The following is a 20,031-nucleotide window of genomic DNA, read 5'->3' on the forward strand; positions in this document are numbered from 1 at the left end:
CAGTGGAAACTCTCAGCAGACAGGCATGCCTAGCACCCAGGCTCTGACTCTGGCTTCTACGGTTCTTCCAGAAGTCAGCTTGGAGAGGCCCGACATGTAGCTGTGAGGAAAGGAAGCATTTGTAAAGTGTTTTGGAATAATTAGTTAAAAGTCTTCAGGAAGGGACATCACCTGTCTTCCAGGTTTTGTGGCTAGAGTCCCACAACAGCATTGATGTATCATTTTCAGTCTGCCTTCCCCTGCTTAGTCCTCCAGAGCAAGCACACCACAATGCTAGCAGCAAGGGCTATTCCCCATGGTAATGGCAGTTCTGCCATTGGAAGTCTATATATACAGTTCTTCCAGCATCTGGGCCCCAAGTGTAGAGATGTGTACAGTTCTAGGTGCCACTGTAATGATGGAGGGCATAGATGAGTGGTACTAATCTCCCCTTTGAGAGTCCTCGCTCTCCTCCCCACAACTGCATGTTCCCATGTGACTGTTGCCAGAATGAAACACAGCAGAGAGAATGAATGCCAGGGTCAATGGGTTTCAATTCACCAGCTTTCAGGATGCGAGACTTTTAGGAAGAACCATGGATTTCCTACCCGCTCACAGGACACCTCTATCCAGGAGTTATTAATATGCATTGTATTTCCACTAATTACTAGCATCAAAGAGAAACCAAGCGGGTCTGGGTTCTCTTTCCAAGCCTCACTAATGAGTGATCAAGCTGGCCTAGGACAAGCTGGCAGGGTCTCAACACGAGAAAAAGAGGAACATAACGGAGCATGCTCTTCCCTTTCTCCAAACCCAGCCTAGCCTTGAACCAGGGCTGTATACATGATACACAGAGGGATCCAGATCTACTGAAGGCTGGATGAGAGCCATCGCCAGAGGGAAGAACATGAGCTTCTCGGCCAGATGCCCATCTGGCCTCTCAGAACAGCCAAGGCAGGAAGACAGGCAGGAAGAGCATGGGCCAGGCCATCAGGAACCCTGAAACACAAGGGACATGAGTCAAGTGTTGAGCTTTGGAGCTTAGCAGCCAATGCCAGCTGGCCTCCCTGTCACTTGCTGTGGAAGGGGGAGGCAACATCGCCCTAGATTTGGTTGGGACAACAACTGCTTTTCCCATTTTCTTCTGGGCAGTTTTCTCAGCCTTCTTTGAAGGTAGGTGGTACCATCTGATTACATCTTGTCAATGAAATAAGGGAAGTTTTAAATTCCATTTGTAGGACTAGTCATAAAAGCCTCCCTCAAGCTCTTTCATTTGCCAAGTGTCCGAGATCTGACTCACGGAACACAGTGATGTTGCCAGAGGGTAGGAGGAGCCTGGCTTTCTAAGGACTTCCTAGGTCAGAACTGTATCACCTAGCACAAAGGCATAGAAGATTTAGGGTTATTGGTTATAGCACTAGCATTACTTACAGTGACTAAGAATGCAGAGGCAGGAAGGATTAGAATGTGCTCTCTCTGAGGCTTGACTAGCTAGCTAGGAATCTAACTCTGTAACTACCTGGGTATACCTGAATAAGACATTACCCTTCTCTGTGCCCCAAATGTCCTTATGTACAAAAGGTACCTATGTACAAAATGGCACCTATTGATTTATCAGATTTCATAAGGTTTAAGTGAATCAATTTATATCAAGCATTTGGAATATCATTTGTGGACTGAGAGCTACAGCTCAGTGGTAACATGTTTGCATGGCAAATGTGTGGTTTTAGGTTCAGTATCTAATGCTTCAATAAGATAAAATATAAAATATGTACCTAGAATGTGCTAAGTATTGTGTGAGTGTTGGTTTTGAAAATTAAACTGCGATATGTAGGATGTGTGTGTGTATGTGTGTGTGTGTGTGTGTGCGTGTGTGTACATGTGTGCATATGTGTGTGTCTTCTGCACACTATTTAATGTTCAGTGTTAAGGAGGGGGAAAATATTGAATGACAGTTGTCTTGTATAAGCATGTCGACCTCTTTGAGACCACTGCCAAATCACAGTGTCCCCCACCCCCAACAATTGAAAGTCACTTGATAATAACCTAGAGCGTGAGGAAGGGAGTGTGATTCTCAGGAACACAAATGTATGACAGTTTTTACAATAAGACTTAGACATTTGATCAGTTAATCCTGAAGCCTCAGAAGTGATTCTGAGTGATTGCAAATTATGGGAAGCACAGAGCCCTCTTGTGGTGGCTGTTCCCTCTCAGCAGCTCCATTCCCCTCACCTAGAAGGGTCCAATGTCTGCAACCTACCTGGGAAGTTCTGAGCAAGATGCTAACCTGAAGAAGTGGTGGAAATGACAGAGACGTGAGTCCCTGACTTCCAGGCGCTTTTATTCTGTGCTCTATGCATTTCACACAATGGGTCTTTCTTTTCTGAATGCCATCTGAAGTTACCACTGAACCGTACTTATTTGGGAAACACTTAGACTGCTGCAAAGTTGAGGATTTGAACACAAAAAGAACCTTTTCCCATCTGGGTTCACTAATATCTGTCTTTCAGAGGATAGAAAAAAAATGTATTTTCCATAGTATCCAAAACATATTCTTCAATGTCTCTGGTCTTAAATTCTTTTTTTTTTTTTTTTGTTTTTTCGAGACAGGGTTTCTCTGCAGCTTTAGAGCCTGTCCTGGAGCTAGCTCTTGTAGACCAAGCTGGTCTCAAACTCACAGAGATCCGCCTGCCTCTGCCTCCCGAGTGCTGGGATTAAAGGAGTACGCCACCACCGCCCGGCTCTGGTCTTAAATTCTGTCATTCATCAACACCCCACTCAGGTATATCTGTGCCATGTGAAACTCTCTTGTCTCTGGTATGGTTAATTAGGTCCCTATGCACTCAGGCTCTGTCCACCCACTTGACACTTAAGAGCTTATGCCCTGTCTACTTATTTAGTCAGCTCTTGTTGCCTCTGCCTGTAGAGTTCCACTCATCTAGTAGTTCCTGATCTAGAGACATTTGCTCTCTTGGTCAAATATTATTTCTTCTAACAGTTCTGACCTACTCTATCTTCCTACTTCGATCATTACACCATCAAACATTGTTTGGACACATGGCCATCAAAAACAAAGATTCCATTTCCCATGTTCATTTGCAGCCAGGTTTAGCCACATAGCTAGATAATAAACAATAAGATATAAATGAAGATGTGAGATGCCAGCTGCCAGAATATTCCATAATGCTTACTGAATTCCTTCATGCTGTTTCTCTTGAAGCCTGGCTGTTATCTTGGACCATAAAAATAATGGCCACAGGCCAGGAAGTGGTGGTGCAGGCCTTTAATCCCCGCACTCGGAAGGCAGAGGCAGGCAGGACAGGCTCTAAAGCTACAGAGAAATCCTGTCTGGAAAAAAATGACGGCCACACCTGAAAGAGTAAGCTGAAAGAAGCTTGAATCTTTGATTGATGGCTCAATCATGGATTTTCTTACCCAAAGATTTCATTTATCTGTTAGAGAAATAAATTTCTCTCTGATTTAAGACTTTATTATTTGTGCGTATAGCTTCCTATCATACTACCCATCTTTTATTTCTAATTATTTTCTTTTTGCTTTTTATTGTCTATTTATCGTCCTGGAACATAAGTTCTATGAGGGTAGGCACCCTGGCCTGTCTTGATCAGCAGTGTATTATCAGTTCCTAGAACAGTTCCTGGCACAGGGTAACACTTGGAAAACACTTGCTGCTAAGCAAGTGTCTCCTCTGCTAGATTACAGAACCACCCTTGGGTTAGCATCATTTCCTGAGTCAGGACCCCAGAACAGGGCCTGGCACATTGAAGGGGGTACACTGGTGTCCAGAGGATTGGGGGATGGAAGGAAAGAGACTCCACAGTGCTGTGATTTGCTAAGGAAGTCATGTACCTGCAGTGCCGGGAGCCCCACTCGAGGTCTCGAGAGTCTGAGCACCTGTGGGCAAGAGCAGAAGGTGAGGGTCTCCTTGGGCATCCTCTGGTGGCTTCAGTCTTGCTCCCAGCCCTCCTGGACCCGATCACCACCCTCACTGGCAATCCTCACTGTGGAGGCCTCAGTGACTTGGCAGGCGCATATCTAAGTACGTTCCATGCAGTTTCTGTCTAATCTTCCTAACAGGTTTCTGAAGAAAGTCTTTACATCTCCTATTTGGCTGGGGGGAAGACAGAGGCTCAGTGATGTCAAGGAACTCGCTAAGTTGATTTTTTTCAGACAGTGTCAGAGTTGGGATCGCAGCTCCAGCATGACGGTTACTTCCCACCATCAGCTAGAAAGGGTTGAGAGGTTCCTAGGAGGTGGCAAAGTACAGTTCCCGGTGTGTCTGTGAAGGATTTTCTAGAGATCAGCTCAAGGAGTAAAAGACTACCCTGAATGTGCATGTAACTATTCTACCGCCTGGACTAAAGGGGAAATGGGGAAAGCTCCATGGATTCTCTCCCTCTCCTTCCCTTCTCCCTCCCTCCCCATTTCCTCCCTGGTTGCAATGAATTGAACAGCTTTGTTCCACCTCATTCTTCCTCGGGAACCTTCTGCCTGGCTAGAGCCCCCAAAACATGGAGGCAAGCCACCGTAGATCAAAACCTCTGAAATCGTGAGTCCAAACAGGTCTTTCCTCTCTAGTCCTTTCCCCACCAATCCAGTCACCACAATGAATAGATAACAAGACCTGTGTGTTTGCTCCCACTGTGGGAGCCCACAATCCCCCCTCCTCAAGTTGTTCTGTGACATTGCACAAGGCTATAAGTTGAGAGCTCAGTGAGGGGATGGGACCACTCAAGGCAGAACTTCCTCATGAGACAGCTCAGCCTGCTCATCCCAGAGGGAGAAGAGGGAACGGTGCTGAGCGCCTGAGGTTGCCATGAGCAGCCAGGCTGATGATACACATAAAGCTGTTCAGCACAGAGTGCAGATAAAAATACTATTATTTGATGAGAATTCATATTACTGCATCTTAATTTCGTCAAAGCAGAAAGCTTTTTCTTTCTTGGCGGGAGGGGCTCTTATTCCTCCAGTCAGGTGGTAAAAAAAACCACGACAGTAGAGTCTCCACACTTGTTGGGGATGAATGAAGCGTTGGAGAGTGGTTGCAAAGTTTCCCCCATTTCCTATCTCCAGAGGATCGTGGTTAAATTTTGGAAACCTCATTCACCCTGCTAGAGAGGAATTACAGGACCCTGGGCCAGCTGTGGGGGAAAGCGGTGAAATCAGACTCATCTGGGTTCATTCTAACTCCTGCCGCTCATAAGCAAGTGATTTTAGGCGAGTCTGTTAATCTCTCCAAGCCTGGGATTCTAACAACTAAATGAACACAGTCGTGGGAGGATTAAGTATATTGATGAATGTAAGAGTTACACCCGGCCTCTATTCCACAGGCGCCGCCCTAAATGCCAAGACAGTTCCACTTCATAGAAAGACACATCCACAGCGATGGGTGCAGCGAGAAAGAAGAAAAGCCCAGAGGGGGCTGGCCTTGGTGACCCCAAGCGTCCACAGGTAATTACCGACACTTGGCCAGCTGTCCTTGCACCGGGACTCACATACTTACCTTTCCTGCTGATGGGTCCTAAATCTAGAACCTGGGCCAAGTTGATGCCTGATCCACTGCTGCGGAGCTGACTTCTAGAGCAAGACTGTAGAGACACGGGACTCTCGTTATACCAAAACGTAAACACCTGGTTCCTATGTACAGGTTGTCAAGGGTATGAGCATCTGTGAGTCTTTGGCCTAAGCACTTGGTTAACCTACTCTATGGCCTTCTTTTTGATGCTATGGTCTCTTTCATCCGTAAGAATTCATAGTCATGCTTTAACATGCCTGGGTTTGGCTCTCATCTCTATCCTCTCTTGTGTAATTGGGACAAATGTCTTTATCTATCTACGATTAAATAGTTCATATCTAGTTTTATTTAGCTAGTTATTCATACATTCATTTATGCATACAAGCATGTGGGGAGCAAAGGATTGATATCATGTGTCTGTTTATATTGCTGTCATCTTCCTTTTTGATCAAGATCTCTCAGTGAACCTAGAGCTTGCCTTTTTTTGGTTAGGCTGGTGATTTAGTGAGACCCCAGAATCCTCGGGTCTCTGTCCTCCCAGAACTTGGGTTACAGACAACGCTGGCATCCTAGTTTTTACATGAGTGCCAGGATCCAAACCCAGGTCCTTCAGCTTGTATAGCGAGCATTTTACCATTCGGATCTCCCCACCCCTGCACATTTGGTTTTAAACATTAACATGAAGTATGACAGCAACATATAGACACATTGTAAGCTCCCAAGAAATATCAGCTGTTCACACGTTGCCCATTAGGTGTAAAAGTATGGGCTCAGGAGTCACAGCTCAGATGGAGAACACTCCAATTTTGATACTCTAGCCCCATATGGGGCTGTGTCAGGGACTTCCCTGAGCCTCGGTTTCTTTATTTGCATAGTAGGCTTGATTAAATGGTCATTGTGAGAGCTCAAGCAGATAAGATGCGGGCACTTTAGTGCAGGGTCTGACACAGAGAAGGGACTGAGAAGGCCTCATCAACCACAGGGTCACACTTGTCCCTCACTGAAAACCTGAGGTCCAGAGGTAGTCAGCATTTGGGATTTTCTCAGATTTTGGAACATTCATGGTCTTTACAAGTTTGTCATTTATAATCTGAGAATCTGCAACCCAACCTTCTACAAAATCTGAAACTTTTTGAGTTTCATCTTGTCCCTCAAAAACTTTTAAGAGTTTGGATCATTTTGGGTTTGAAATTTTTGAATCAATGATGCTCAACCGGTAACATCATAATCATTTATAACAGATGTTGTGCCAAGGAAAGTTGATCTGCCTTATGGAGAGACAATAATTTGCTCATAAATAGGCTTTGTGGATGCTCAGTCTAGACCTTCTTTCTTCTTTCTTCTCTTCCTTATATCCAGCCTCCCACCCATCTGTCTTTCCACTGCTTCAAGCATCCATCCATCCATTCAACCAACTTCCTTCTTTCCTTCCCTACTACCACTCCTTTTCCTCCCTCCCTCCCTCCCTCCCTCCCTCCTTCCCTCCCTCCCTCCCTCTCTTCCTTCTGTTTATGCATCTGTCCATCCTTCTTTCCAACCACGACTCCAATAAATGAATGTGGACAGCCAACTGGGTACCAGTCCAAAGAGACACTCACAGGTTTACACTCTTCGTTCTTGGAGTCACACAGGTTCACCTCACAATGCAGGAAAACTAGGTCGTAATTTCCAGCAAACATGAACATCTGTACTGAGAACCGACTTTCTGAGGACACCCCATTCTCCTCCACGTTGATGGTGGAATCGTGTTGATTTGGGCAGCTAGGAGAATGAAAGGGGCAAAGGTGTAACTTCTAACCCCACACTGGAGAGCATTAAAGAGCTCTCTGCCCCAGGTTCTTTCCATCATTCTCCCATTTTTCTAGTTTGTCTTTCCGCAATAAGTTTGTATGGCTTAAGTTTTGGGGTGCCCAGTTTCCAGGATGAATCAGAAGATTCTAGTCCCCATTTCTACGTAAGTGATCCAGGTCTGGTTAATTATTCTTATTGTGCCTCCATGGTCCAGTTTATTTTTTTTCCTCCATACTCTTTTTAATTTTTCTATATTCTCAAGTATTCCATATACATATACAATGAAATGTGATCATGCCATCCATTTTCCTCCAACCCTCCATGTATCCCTTGACTTTAAAGCAGAGATAAGCATGTACATTTCTTATCATTGAGATGAGCACTTAGGGAGACCACTGTGTGCATTTCTCATTACAGAGCTGGTCACACAGCTGAGCTCAAACATGAATTTTACGAAGCACCATTAATATTTGAATTGTAACCTCCAGGCAGGCATTTCCTTTGTTTTGTCATTAAAGGACATACAAGAATATCTTGTCCTGTAATATTCATATATCACATTCACTTTAATCAATATAAACATGTATATAATGGTCCATTAATACTCAACTGAACTATATTTTAACAGTAAACATAATAGAAAAATTATCATAAATACTAAAATGGAAAATTATTTGCATTTATTTACCCCACTCTTCCAGTTTGCTTTAATACTTTAGGTTAAAATATCAGGAATAACATTCCAAGATCAAACAGGACGCTTAAAATATGTAAAGGCAAATTATTTCCAAATAAAGTGAATCAATTTGCACCTCAGCAAGCAATGGATGAGACAACTTTTTTTTAATCCCAAACTTAGCTATGAAAAGAACAAAACAAAATAAACAAAAACAATTAATCCCAGAGTGTACTGATACCTGTCCCTGATGATGAAGTACTTCACGGGGTCATTCTTATCTTTTGTGGGTGTGGCATAGCAGTTCCTCAGCAGCAGCTTGAACCTGGAGTCATCTCCTCTCTCCAAGATGGCACCCACATAGAGCATGGACTCCACCTGAAGCTCCACTTCGGCCCCTTCATAAGGTTGTGTGTAGCTGTGGTCTCGGAAGAGGGCCATCCTGACAGTGAACTCTCCTGCCCCGCCCACATCAATATTCAGGGAACTGAGACGAGGAAAACCACAAGAATGGAAACATCAGGCTTTGACAGGAAAGAAGCAACCAAATCAAGCCTTACACTCTGACAATATTATGGAGAAAACGATGCATCTCTGATCTGTAAATGAACCAGTTGATAATCCATTGCAACAGACCACTTATTGGCATTTAAGCTCTGAACTTGACAGACTGGCAAGCCTGTCTCCAGGATGTGCACCCATTCCCCCTGTGTGGCAGCTACATCAAACTCTTACTCAAGGAACACGGGTTAGAACACAGTACCATCTTGTCACCTGGGATCAGCTCTTACAGGCTCACAGTTTTTAGCCTTATGTCTCTTGCATCCACCCCACAAGCTTCAGCCTAACCCAGTTTGAACAGGACGAATGACTTTCATTTTTATATTTATGAACATGGGCTCCAACACCATATAGCCTGAAAACCTTTGAACTTTGACATTTTTAACTCTTCTCATCCTGCAATTCTGTGAGCCCAGGAGGCCATCGGGGGATGAGACAAGGACCCTGGATTTCTGGCTGACAGTTTAGAAAAACCCCTTGGCAATTCTAGAGCTGTATAAAACCTAGCTTAATGAGCCTCGTTCTGGGAAAAGGGGGCAGTGATAAACAAAACGCAAACAAAAGCCTTGCCTGGATCCAATCACACCAAACCGTTGTGTCATTCTCTTTCTTGTGAGTATAGGTGCCATTTCTTCTAAAGTAGACTTGACTTAAATCTCAAGCCTACAGGAAAGCCTCCTAGACCCCTTCCGATCTCTACCATACAAAGATCAGGTCTGGGATCCATGTCTACTGACCTGAAGCACCCTATGTTTCTCCTACGTTGCATTATCTGATTTGCAAACGATTATCAATTCTGACTGTTGATATGATTGGTTGTTCGCTGCCTTTTCCTCAAGGTGAGTGAACTTGTCTGAAGTTTTTGCTTCCTGAGCACATTTCGAGCACCAATCCATGGTACAGCATTGCTTCATAGTAAAAAATCTTTACTAGTCACGAGTTTCTTGATCATTCTCAATGTCCCTAGCTACAGTACAGAAATGTAACGATCGGAAGCTCCTGTAGTGGTAGCACTGTGTGGTCATCACGGATTGTGTGTGTGATCATACCTTACAACGGGCCGAAGTGCAGTTTGGAGGCTGATCTTCATGTCCAGTGGGTAGGCACACTGGAAGTTGACATTGACGAGGAAGTCCCTGATGATGAAATCAGTGGCCAAGGAGAGGTTGTTTCTGTAGATGGCATGGGTCCCATTGTTCTTTGGTATAAAAAAATGAAAGCACATGAGTTTATGCAGATGTGTGTAGGTGTTTATCTCAAACTCAGATCTGCCTGAGTCCGTAGTCAGTGTTCCCAGCTATGCAGGCACCCTGAATTCTGATCCCCCCAACCCCGCAGGAAGAAAGGGGTCCTCTTTTTCCTGCAGCGCTAGAACTTACAGGAAGCCCAGAGTAAACCCTAGAAATTGAATGATTAACTCTGGGGAAGAGTCAGGGGCTGCCATGCTTGCTCTTCCCACAGCACCCATAATGAAGATCATTGTGATCAGAGCTGACCTCACGAAGCTGAAGTGCTAAGCCCAGCCTAACCTCTTCAACATGGACCAACATGTGTAAATCCACAGAACCCTGGCAGCCCGACAAGGACAAGCTATTTGCCTACAATCTCACAGCTCTAAAGATGCTCCCATTAGCCCAGATCCCACCCTCTACTAGCAGCCGTGTGAATATCACTTACCTCCAGAAGGTTCCCACAGGCACTAGCCCCAACGGGGCTGGTGGCGGACACCCAGTTGTTGGGCTCATTCTGCATGATTCCACTGCAGTTCCGGTCATTCAGGAAGGCAATGATCTCCTCCTTGAAACCCAGACCTCCCAGCAAGCACTTGTTCAGCTTCACCTTGATCTCACTAGGTCCGCAGTCCAGCTCAGGCTGCAAACTCTGAGGATCTAGGAGGCCAAGAGTAAGGTCAGTGGTGTGGACTGAGGACTGGAAACAATGAGGAATGTCTTCCTTCTCTGCCTTTTGGCAAACTGACCATGCCCATCGAGCTGCAGGATAGCCTAGATGGGGTCAGAGACCCCAACAGAAGTCACACTCACGCTGATAAAGAGGTCTCTGATTGAAGACTTCTAAGCATCTCAGATACAGGCTTGACTTACCTGCTCTTGGAAAATCAAAGTGGTTCTATATTCGACGCTAAACTAAAGCCAGATGCCCGTGCCACCAGTGTTCCACCAGCTGACCTGGAAGTCTGGCCCCACCCTCTCACCCTTGCAAACCCACTGGCTTTGTAACAAGTAGCCTAACTAAATCTCAAGATTTCCCCAATGTCCATTCCATGGCCCCTGACGCTGGTCCCTGCCTTATCCTGACCCTCTTAAGTCTCATTCCTTTTGCCCTGTCTTCTCAGCCCCAGGAGCTACTCACCAGAAACACTGAGATCCGGATTACAGACACAGGTCCAGGAGCCATCTTGGAGTAGAACACATTTCTCCTCAGGACGGCAAGTGATATCACACTCGGTGGGTTCAAGGGTGGGTCCAGGGGTGGGTTCAAGAGTGGATTCAGGGGTGGTTTTAAAGGTGGGTGCAGGGGTGGTTCTAGGGGTGGGTGCACGGGTGGGTTCAATGGTGAGTTCAGGGGTGGGGGTGGGTTCAGTGGTGAGTTCAGGGGTGGGGGTGGGTTCAGTGGTGAGTTCAGGGGTGGGGGTGGGTTCAGTGGTGAGTTCAGGGGTGGGGGTGGGTTCAGTGGTGAATTCAGGGGTGGGGGTGGGTTCTTCAGGTTCTAGAGGGACAGAGGAAGAGGAATAAGATGCAGAGCAGAGAGGGTCTGAGTTCTCCCAAGCCAACTCTGTCATTCCTTCAGTCTTTATAAACATATGAGATTCTTGCCAGAAGAGACAAACCTCCAACTCCTATTTCCTGATTCCCAATTCCAGCAGAGTAAGCAACATCCCTGAAGCTGCCAGGCCAAAGATTTTAAGTCCATGGTTGCCAGGGTTATAGGACCTGGGTTTAAAGCCTGGCTCTTCTGCATCCCAGCCCTGTGACACAGGGAGAGCTCTTGGACCTTTCTATGCTCCAGATCCTAATATGAATGACTACATAGACTCCATTTCATGGACTGACTAGGGAGATTCAGGGCATCGATATGTTTAAAGTATGGTCACAGGTGCACTGTGAGCAATGCAAGCTGTTAGTTTTGCCCTTTTGTTTCAGATAAGAAAACAGGTTCTAAGAAGAGTAAAATTTGAATGAGCCTGGGTTCTTGATATGATTCGTGTGTGTGTGTGTGTGTGTGTGTGTGTGTGTGTGTGCGTGTGTTGTGCATGGATGTGTGGGTGTGAGCACTCATTTATGCACAGAGACTAGAGGAGGACATCAGGTGTCTTGCTCAGCCTCTCTTCACCTTATTCCCCTAAGACAGGGTCTCTCATTGAACCTGGGTCGAGACTGGCAGCTAGTAAACCCCATACTCCTATATCTGATTCCCAGTCTTGGGGTAACAGGCAAGCAAGCTTGGCTGCCTTCAGCATTTTACATGGGTGCTGAGGGTTGTCCCCACAGTCCCCACACTCATATAGCAAGCACATTTTAGCTACTGAGTCTTCTAACTAGCCTGACATTAGGCAATATGCATTTATAATTCAGGCTATCTCACACTTAAATGTGAATCTCTGGCTTATGCCTGGCAGCTACCAAATTATGTTTCCATCTGTGTTTCTTACAGGAGCCCAGTGGTGGCTACTTTGCTTAGTCTCCTCTTGACCACCTCTACTGGCTCCTCTGAGTCCTGGGCACTAAAAGTCACCCTGTCCTGCAGCTGCTGCTTACCTGTGCAGTATCTCAGACTGCATTCAGGGGGTTCTTACCTGTGCAGTATCTCAGACTGCATTCAGGGGTTCTTACCTGTGCAGTATCTCAGACTGCATTCAGGGGTGCCCTGGAACTTGTACACATGAAAGATTTCGGATTCTTCTGAGCAGGCCTTCACCTTGACCTCAGAACTCCAGAAGCAACAATTTTCATTCCAGTTGGCACAGGCTGTGTGGCTGACAATGCCATCTCCCAGGTTGGGGTGAGCTCCGTTCAGCCACATGGGAGCAGAGGTATGACACCGGAATACGTCCACACAGGTCTCTGGCATCCTCACTCCTCCTTCCCCCACAAAGCGGTACCAGCCTCGCAGATTTTCATCACACTCATCTGACACCTCCGTGTACTCTGTGCTTCTGGATGGGTCATCCAGGGTGATGTAATTCTGGCAAGGGTCAAAGCAGGAGCCAGAGGCGCCACAGTCCAGCCCATCAGAGCCACTGTTCCTGGGGCCTCCAATATCTGGGAAGAATGGAGAACATGCAGGTTTATTAAACAACTCCATAGCCTTCAGGGTTTTTATGGATTCTCCATTCTGCTTTGAATGCCCTAATGATTCCAGGGAGGCCAATCAGTACACATTGCAGTAATTAATGCCAGATTTTGTCACTCAGGGAGCAGAAGGGTCAGGAAGAACGTTCCATGGCATTTTGCGTACAGCAAGGACATCCCAGCCACCACCTTACATAACCCAACTGCCCCACCCAAGGTTTCACAGAGCTTCTCTGTGGGCCACTAGCAGGACACTGTGTGTGTCCATTCAGTCAATGCTTGTTTTTCTCAATATATAATACAGGACCCCTGAGAAAACCCCCAGATATTAGTGAAGTGAATTAAGCAGAAATAAATGTCATGTTGCTTGATTTGGCAAAATATGTCATAAAATGAAAGTTGTCCTAAGCTGGACACATCTCTAGAAGTAAGCACAAATTTGTTGTATAACCCTTGGAATTTTCCCATGCCTGTGCAAACACAGACACACAGAAAGGGAAGGAAGGAGGGAGGGAGGGAGGGAGGGAGGGAGGGACAGAGAGTCATTTTAAAACATCGGTTGTAGTCTGTAATGTATTACAAAACCAGCACTGTACCACCCTATCAGTAGGTAATAGCACCGGTCGGCATCCACAAATCAATCAGGCCACTCAATCTCAAGCTTAGTATTACTGGTATTTTATTGGCTGTGTTATTCACTATTGTGTAGCTGCCATCAAAACAGAATCAGAGAATCCTTGACCTCTACCCTCTCCATGCCAGTAGCCGTTTCTGAAGAAACTGGGCATCTCCGAGGGTCCCAGAATGCTGAAATCACCTCCACTGAAAGCCACGCATCTAACAGGGCCATTTCTGCTGCTGGTTTTTTCACTTTGTGAGCCACGGTGTATGAAGAGGCAGAGAAGTAACGAAGGGGATGGTCAGAGGCTGGAAGAGGAGATTTAAAGGCAACTCTGATCTGCTGGCTGGTGACCTTGAAAAGTGATAAGGCTCTCCTAAGACTCACATGCAAAACCGCCCCAATTGTTCAAGGTTTCCAGATGCCCTTCCCACACCTCAAGCCCTGACATTTGTACACCTGTAATCTCGTTCCTGTGATTGACATATAGAGACTTTTCCAGTGATTCCTTTTAAAAATTAAATAATTAAGGGATACTGAAGAGATAGCATGAAGATGTGAGATCAGTCACAGAGAACTCGCTTTAAAGAGCTGGGCACAGTAGCATGAGCTTCTGATCCCAGTGCTGGAGAAGTGGGATATTAAGTCCTTAGTGGCTCACTAACAAGTCAACCTAAGCTATGGCAGAAGTGAGAAACCCTGTCTTCAAAAGAAAAGTGAATGGTACTGGAGGAATGGCTTCTAAGGTTGTTCTCTGGATTCCACATGTGCATGCTGTGCACGCACGTGCACACACACACATGCATGTGCATACACACAGTTATAAATATATAGGTAAGTTTCATCTAGAGGAAGAATGTCTTTGATAACATAGGAATGTAGGGGTGGTTGTATTGTTATATTATTTAATATTCATAAGTAAATATACAACCATTTAAAAAAATTGAAGCACTTTCCAGGCTGCCAGGGTCGTTTTGGGTAGGAGTGCTTCATTTTGGAGATAAGTCCTTAAAGATGAAATGAGGTGGTTACTGTACAATGCCACACACAACACCCGGATGCAGCCAGTTACCCCTAGAATGATAAACTAAGCGTCTCTTTGGGCTCACAATCTTATGTGTGCCAGTGAGACTTTGCTTTTAAAAAGGAGGAAAAGGCCATTTTCCAGTCTTGATCATGCCTGTGTTTGCTCTTAGGAGAGGAATTGTCCTTGTTATTCTTGGGTCATTTCCAGAGCACCCTGTGCTTTCCCACGGGAGTAGGAGCTTGGCTCTCGGAGCTCAGTTTTCTTCCCCGCTTCCCACCGTAGATAGGGCTCACATTTGCACTCCCAGCTAGGAACTTTTTTCTGCAAGTGTCTGGGTTGCTGTCATTCACAGATTTTAGAAGCTGGGTGGGGTGGTGGGGTGTGAATTTAATCCTAGAATTCAGAAGGCTGAGGCAGGAGGATGGAGAGACAGCAAACACACACACACACACAGAGAGGGGGGGGGACAGAAATATTGTTAATTCTAGCACTTTTGTTTTTACAGATAAGCAACTTGATAGGGAAGGAAAAAGGGTTTAATAGGGTGACCCTCTTATCTTCCAGTCTGTGTTCTCTGATCAACCTCAGAATGGGGCTGCAGAAGCTGAGGTTACTGGCTCCCCTGCCCTTTAAGCCTACGAGAGATTGCTGCTTTCCTTGCTCTCTCTATCTCTGAGTCTTGAGTCTTTGCTCCCAATTCCCTTTTCCAGAACCAAATTGAGTGGCCTTTTCTGCTCCCCCGCCCTGCTCACTCCCTAGGTATTGCTGAGTATCTGTGACCTCTGGCGAGCAGATACTCACCTTGCTGTGTTGTTATAGATGAAGAGGCCAGCGTCAGAATGCAGGAGGCCACAGCCAGCCACAGCAGGTCACAACCCACCATCTTTTCCATAAACTGAGGCTTGCAGGTCACACCGCAGTCTGCAGACTCTCCATGTAACTGTAGGAAAGGAAAGGTTCCCATCAGGTCAGACCAACAGACCGCTGTGCCTGGGGGTGAGGTTGAAACTCAGTCCAGCACCTATCATGTGACAAAATTTGCTTGAAGGCCCTTGCATGGTTTACCTCACTTAAGTCTCTGCCCCACTCCACAGGAAGGTGATGTCATGGTTCCCATTTGGTGGTGAAGAAGTTTAGTTTCGAGAGTTAAGTTAAACCAAACCATATCTATACGGCTGCTTCTCTGTGCAGCTATGGACATGACATGGACCTGGCAACAGGTCCGGGTTTTCAAAACCCAGACTACTGGCCTGATGTGCAAAATGGAGAGGGACTGTATTAAGGGCTTTCCAGGATGAAATCCATTAACGAGCAAGCCAAAGGTGGATGAGCGCTGCAGAGTATCTTAGAGCGGTGTTTGGAAAGTTCCTTCGCAGGTGGAAGTAGACACTCTTGAGAAATTGAAGGCAGGGATTCTAATGCCTGCTGGTACCTACGAGTAGGAGTGTAGTCTGTCTTAATTATAAGCATCAGGTCCTCTGGGATTTCAAAAGCATTGTGCTATGTTAGATTAAATCCTAAGTCCCTTTTTCTCCCTCTCGGTACAGAAGATAGCACACACTGACTCCCAGTTAAAAAAAAATACATGATAGAATAATTAATGAATGTATAATCAAAGCAAAGAAACAAGTAAATAATAGATAGATAAAATGTATGTCAACTTCAGGTGGCAGTTATCCTTCTGTGCCCTGAAAGGAGACCTCTAGGTGATTTCTTGCAGCCTCTAAAAAATGTTCAGTTGGAGCTAGAAACCTGTTTCTGATGGGATATCATGAGTCATTACAAGAGAGCAGGGTCAGAGAAGCACCCAGGGCTGCGATTTGAGAGTCGCTAACCCAAGTGGAGACCTGTGTCTTTCTTCTTAGTAGGAAGGGAAAGGATGTTCTATATAAGCTGGCCAGAGCCAGCCAATGGCTGGGACTGTAAGCTGACTGATTTGGGGGAACATTTGACAATGGCTAAGGTCCAGAATCACTTCTGGGTTCAGAAAGTTTACAGATGCCCCAGGCAAGTCAAGTAGGTAAAGAGGGTGAAACTCACCTGCAGGTGAGGAGAAAGCTTGCTGGGCCTTGGAGCAGGACTTACCGTAAACGAAGAACCCAGAGGCTCCTTCCTCTTCTGCCCAGCGTGGGAACAGAACTTGCTGTCTGCTTCATTTATACTGACACTCCCCACTCATGTGGCTCTTCATGATTGGTGCTGAGGCTGGACTGGCGCTAAGTTCCCAGGCGCTAGGGCCTGTTAGACGTAGGTAAGATAAGCCATTTACCGTAAGGGTAGCGAAAGGAGGGCTTTTGTGCCACCTGCATGGAAACTCTTCCAGAAGGTGCTATTCCACATGAATGGTTCTCCGCAAGCAATTGCAATATGTACTTAAGGTTGCCTACACCAGTCATCATTGCAATCACGATTTCTCTCATCTAATCCTCCAATAAACTCATAAAACCAATGCCATGTTCATTCCCACAAAGCAAACACGAGTGAGAAGGAAGCAAAAATGCCCAGAGGAAAGTAGACAGAAACCAAATAGGCTTGTTTGCTCAGTAGGTGTCCGGTGTAATGCCTGCTCCGAGCTAATTGCATTAGGGCACTTCCTCTTTATTCATCTGGTGCCAGGGAGTGTGAGAGAATGAAGGAAGGGGGTTGAGGAAACGCCATTACCCCATTTCCAATGGCATATTAAGAAACGGGCTGAATTGTAGAATGGAAAGAGATGACCAAGGCTTTTGGACAAAGTCAGCATTGGTATAGCCGCCCCTTCAAGTCCTCAAAATATGCGGGCTAGCCTAGACATTAGAAGGCATAGAACTGTGAAAAAGACTTTAAAAGTTTGGTCATATCTAGTCCCTTGCCCAAGTCTTCCAAGATCTAGTCCCATTGTCCCCTACCTAATGTCTTCTTTTTCCTCCAAGGCCAATTCGTACTGCCCAAATATTCCTGGATGTATGGGTGTCCCCTGGGGGTGTAGTTGACCGACCAGGGGCTTCACCCTTAAACACAACGGACTTTCCCCTCTCCCAGCCAGTAGCATAGAACTATTTTCTCAATTGCGGTTCCTCTTCCCTGATAACACTGGCCTGTATCAAGCTGACAGAAGACCAACCAGAACAGGGGGCTTCAGTCCATGATGGCTGAGAGTACTACAGTTTAGTTTAGTCTATGGCAATGGGAGCATGTGACAGAGGCTTTTCACATCACCAAAGACCAGGAAGTAGAGAGAAAAAGAAGGCATGAACTCGGACCTAACCTTGAATAGTCTGCCCCCAGTGGTGGACTTCTGCCAACTGCACCCCATCTCTTAGGGGCACCACAGCATCCCAGATAGCACCACCACCTGGGGAACAAATGCAGGAAAGAAGGGACCATGAAGGCCATTTTAGATGCAAACTATAGCTCAATTTCAAATTCCCCGACACGCTGAGTCCCATCTTAGATCGCTCTCCTGAGTCCCCAGATCTTTCTGAGCTTCTCCTCTTGGGAACAGACACCTGAGGTCCCTCAAACTCAACAGCTTTCAGTTGGAGTCCATCAGCACTCCTGACTGCCCTCCTCTCCCTCTGTCTACCATCCACCTTGGCCGACGGCAGTGCTGCTCACCAGTCTTCCAAGCTGGAGACTTGACTCTTTTCTTCCTCGGGCCTCAATTCCAGGAAGCTCTTCGTTCTGCATTTCCAATTCCTCTTGGTTCTATCGAGTCTTCTTGGCTTTCACTTGACCAGTCTAAATGTAGGTCTCTATCTCGCGAGAGGGTGCTTTTAGTGTTGGTTACAGATTGGTCTCTGTGCTTTCTCTCTGGCCTCCGTTTCTTCAGCCTGTCTTATCCCCTGCTGTGAGCTCACTATGCCCTGGGGATCTGACCCTGTTTACACTTCCTGTTTCTACTCCGACTTCGCTGTACCAGCTCAGCTTCAGCCAATGCCAGATTCTCTGAACTCTTTCTCATCCCCAAATGCTTGCATAATCTTCCCCCTGCCTAGATTCCTCCATGCTCAGCTTTCTTCCTTTTATCGCCTCTGCCAGGAAGCTAGGATGGAGAACCTAGCTCTACATCCGGTCTGGTTCTCTGCTCTGTCCCTGCATCTCTCCAGGACAACTCCAATCACATTCCGTGGCCTGGTAACTAGTCTGTCAAGTCTGCAGTCGCTTTGAGGACCTGGCTCTTGATCTTCCCTGAGAAAGCATTTGTTTAGTAAACAAATGGACAAAAGCAAATTTATATTCTAGGTCCCCTATCATGAGTCATGTGTCCCATGTCCAGGTGTCGTCAGCCTTGATGGAGAGACGCAAGTTTCTGCCTCGGGATCTTTGCAGTTACTATTCCAGCTACCTGGGACAATCTTTTCCAGCTGTCCCGAGCAGGCTGGTTCACTCCTTTACTCCTGCCTGTCAGGGAGGCCATACCTTATCATACCCTACCGTTCTTTCTTTGTGAAACGGCACTCCTATTGGACTATTATGTTGTGCTTGCCTTTTCCCCCTCCCCCGTGCCTGTCACCACTTGTCACATTGCATGCTTATTATTTCAAGGTATTGTTGTTACCAGAGTGGCTGTTTTGATAATTCGCTACTTCCTCACTACCATAAAAGTGTCTGGCATTTAATTTGGTATCTAATTAATATTAATTAATTAATAACTAGGGGCTATATTAAGCTGTGTAACTAGCAGACAGAAAGCAAGAAAGGAAAAGACGTGGAAGGGGCAAAAATGGCATTGTGACATTTCTCTTTTGCCCCAGACCTTCCCTTCAAGTCCTGCTGCTCCTGAGTCACAGCACAGACCGTTCCGTATGGACTCCCCGGCCCAAACAGAACACAGACTAATCGTGGTTGGGATAGCACTGGACTAGCCTGTGGGTCACCTGCATAGCTCTTATATAATAGCAAGAAGCCTGCATGTGCTGTGCGTGTCTGTGTGAGATAAGAGCTCTTAACATAAGACATACTGTTCCAGCAGCCCTTGCTTTGGACTCACACATGTGTCTTTCCCTGATCTGAGGCCTTGGCTACCCTGGGAAGGCCCAGTGAGAGGCCAGGGAACCAGCTGGGTCAGAGAAAAGAGTTCCCATCAGCATTGGTGACACTTTTTTTTCTAGAGACTTTTGGAATCTCTGGGTGTCTGAGCATGGATGGGATCTGGTCCCTGTCCATGGATAAAGCCCCACAAAGTCTCTCTACCCATGGAAAAGGCTTGGGTGTGCTTTCCTCTACTGCTGGGGTCTGAGAGAAGATCTGCAGCTTTAGGATTGGCTGTAGAAGTCTAGCGAGCAGGAGTCCTAAGGAGACACAAGACACCTGCCATTGCTTCTACATCTCTTCTCTAAGACTTGAGATGCCCGGAGACAGGGACAGGCTTTGTCTCATCTGCCAATGTTTCTCAGCATCCAGTGTAAGCCTGGAACGTGTGAAGTCCCCAAAGTTCATTTGTGGAAAAGCCAAGTGTGTCCTTGTGAGAGCACTCTTGACTGCCCCCATTGCAAAGAATCAGCCATCTCCTGTTGTCTGTTAAACTCTCCATGTCTGGAGTCCCTGGCAGCC

General features: G+C 46.2%; 1 protein-coding gene and 1 long non-coding RNA gene across 3 annotated transcripts in view; one reads left to right on the top strand and one right to left on the bottom strand.

The window, feature by feature from the left end:
• The window catches only part of LOC119804824, a 67,393-nt gene extending 56,388 nt beyond the window's left edge, over positions 1–11,005 (top strand). For both annotated transcript variants that reach the window (XR_005283850.1, XR_005283848.1), the window contains 2 exons: positions 5,328–5,448; positions 10,894–11,005. This is a non-coding gene — a long non-coding RNA (uncharacterized LOC119804824). The remainder of the gene's footprint in view (positions 1–5,327; positions 5,449–10,893) is intronic.
• Gp2 (glycoprotein 2) lies at positions 867–15,388 on the bottom strand. The gene is made up of 10 exons (XM_038316545.1): positions 15,298–15,388; positions 12,395–12,820; positions 10,911–11,027; positions 10,218–10,429; positions 9,590–9,738; positions 8,221–8,466; positions 7,111–7,273; positions 5,501–5,585; positions 3,847–3,891; positions 867–978 (listed from the first exon to the last, which is right to left on the bottom strand). The coding sequence occupies exons 1-10, from the start codon at positions 15,386–15,388 to the stop codon at positions 920–922; spliced, it is 1,593 nt and encodes a 530-aa protein (XP_038172473.1). The 3' UTR covers positions 867–919.
• Positions 15,389–20,031: the final 4,643 nt, after the last annotated feature.

The sequence above is a fragment of the Arvicola amphibius genome, chromosome 1, assembly GCF_903992535.2.
Source record: "Arvicola amphibius chromosome 1, mArvAmp1.2, whole genome shotgun sequence".
Lineage (NCBI taxonomy): Eukaryota > Metazoa > Chordata > Mammalia > Rodentia > Cricetidae > Arvicola > Arvicola amphibius.

Coding starts and splice junctions, on each gene's coding strand:
- Gp2 (XM_038316545.1), bottom strand. CDS start 15,388: ATGGAAAAGATGGTGGGTTGTGACCTGCTGTGGCTGGCTGTGGCCTCC. Junction 10,430..10,910: donor TCCGGATCTCAGTGTTTCTG/GTGAGTAGCTCC, acceptor TTGGCCTCCTAG/ATCCTCAGAGTTTGCAGCCT. Junction 8,467..9,589: donor GCACTTCGGCCCGTTGTAAG/GTATGATCACAC, acceptor TCCTCGTCTCAG/TTCCCTGAATATTGATGTGG.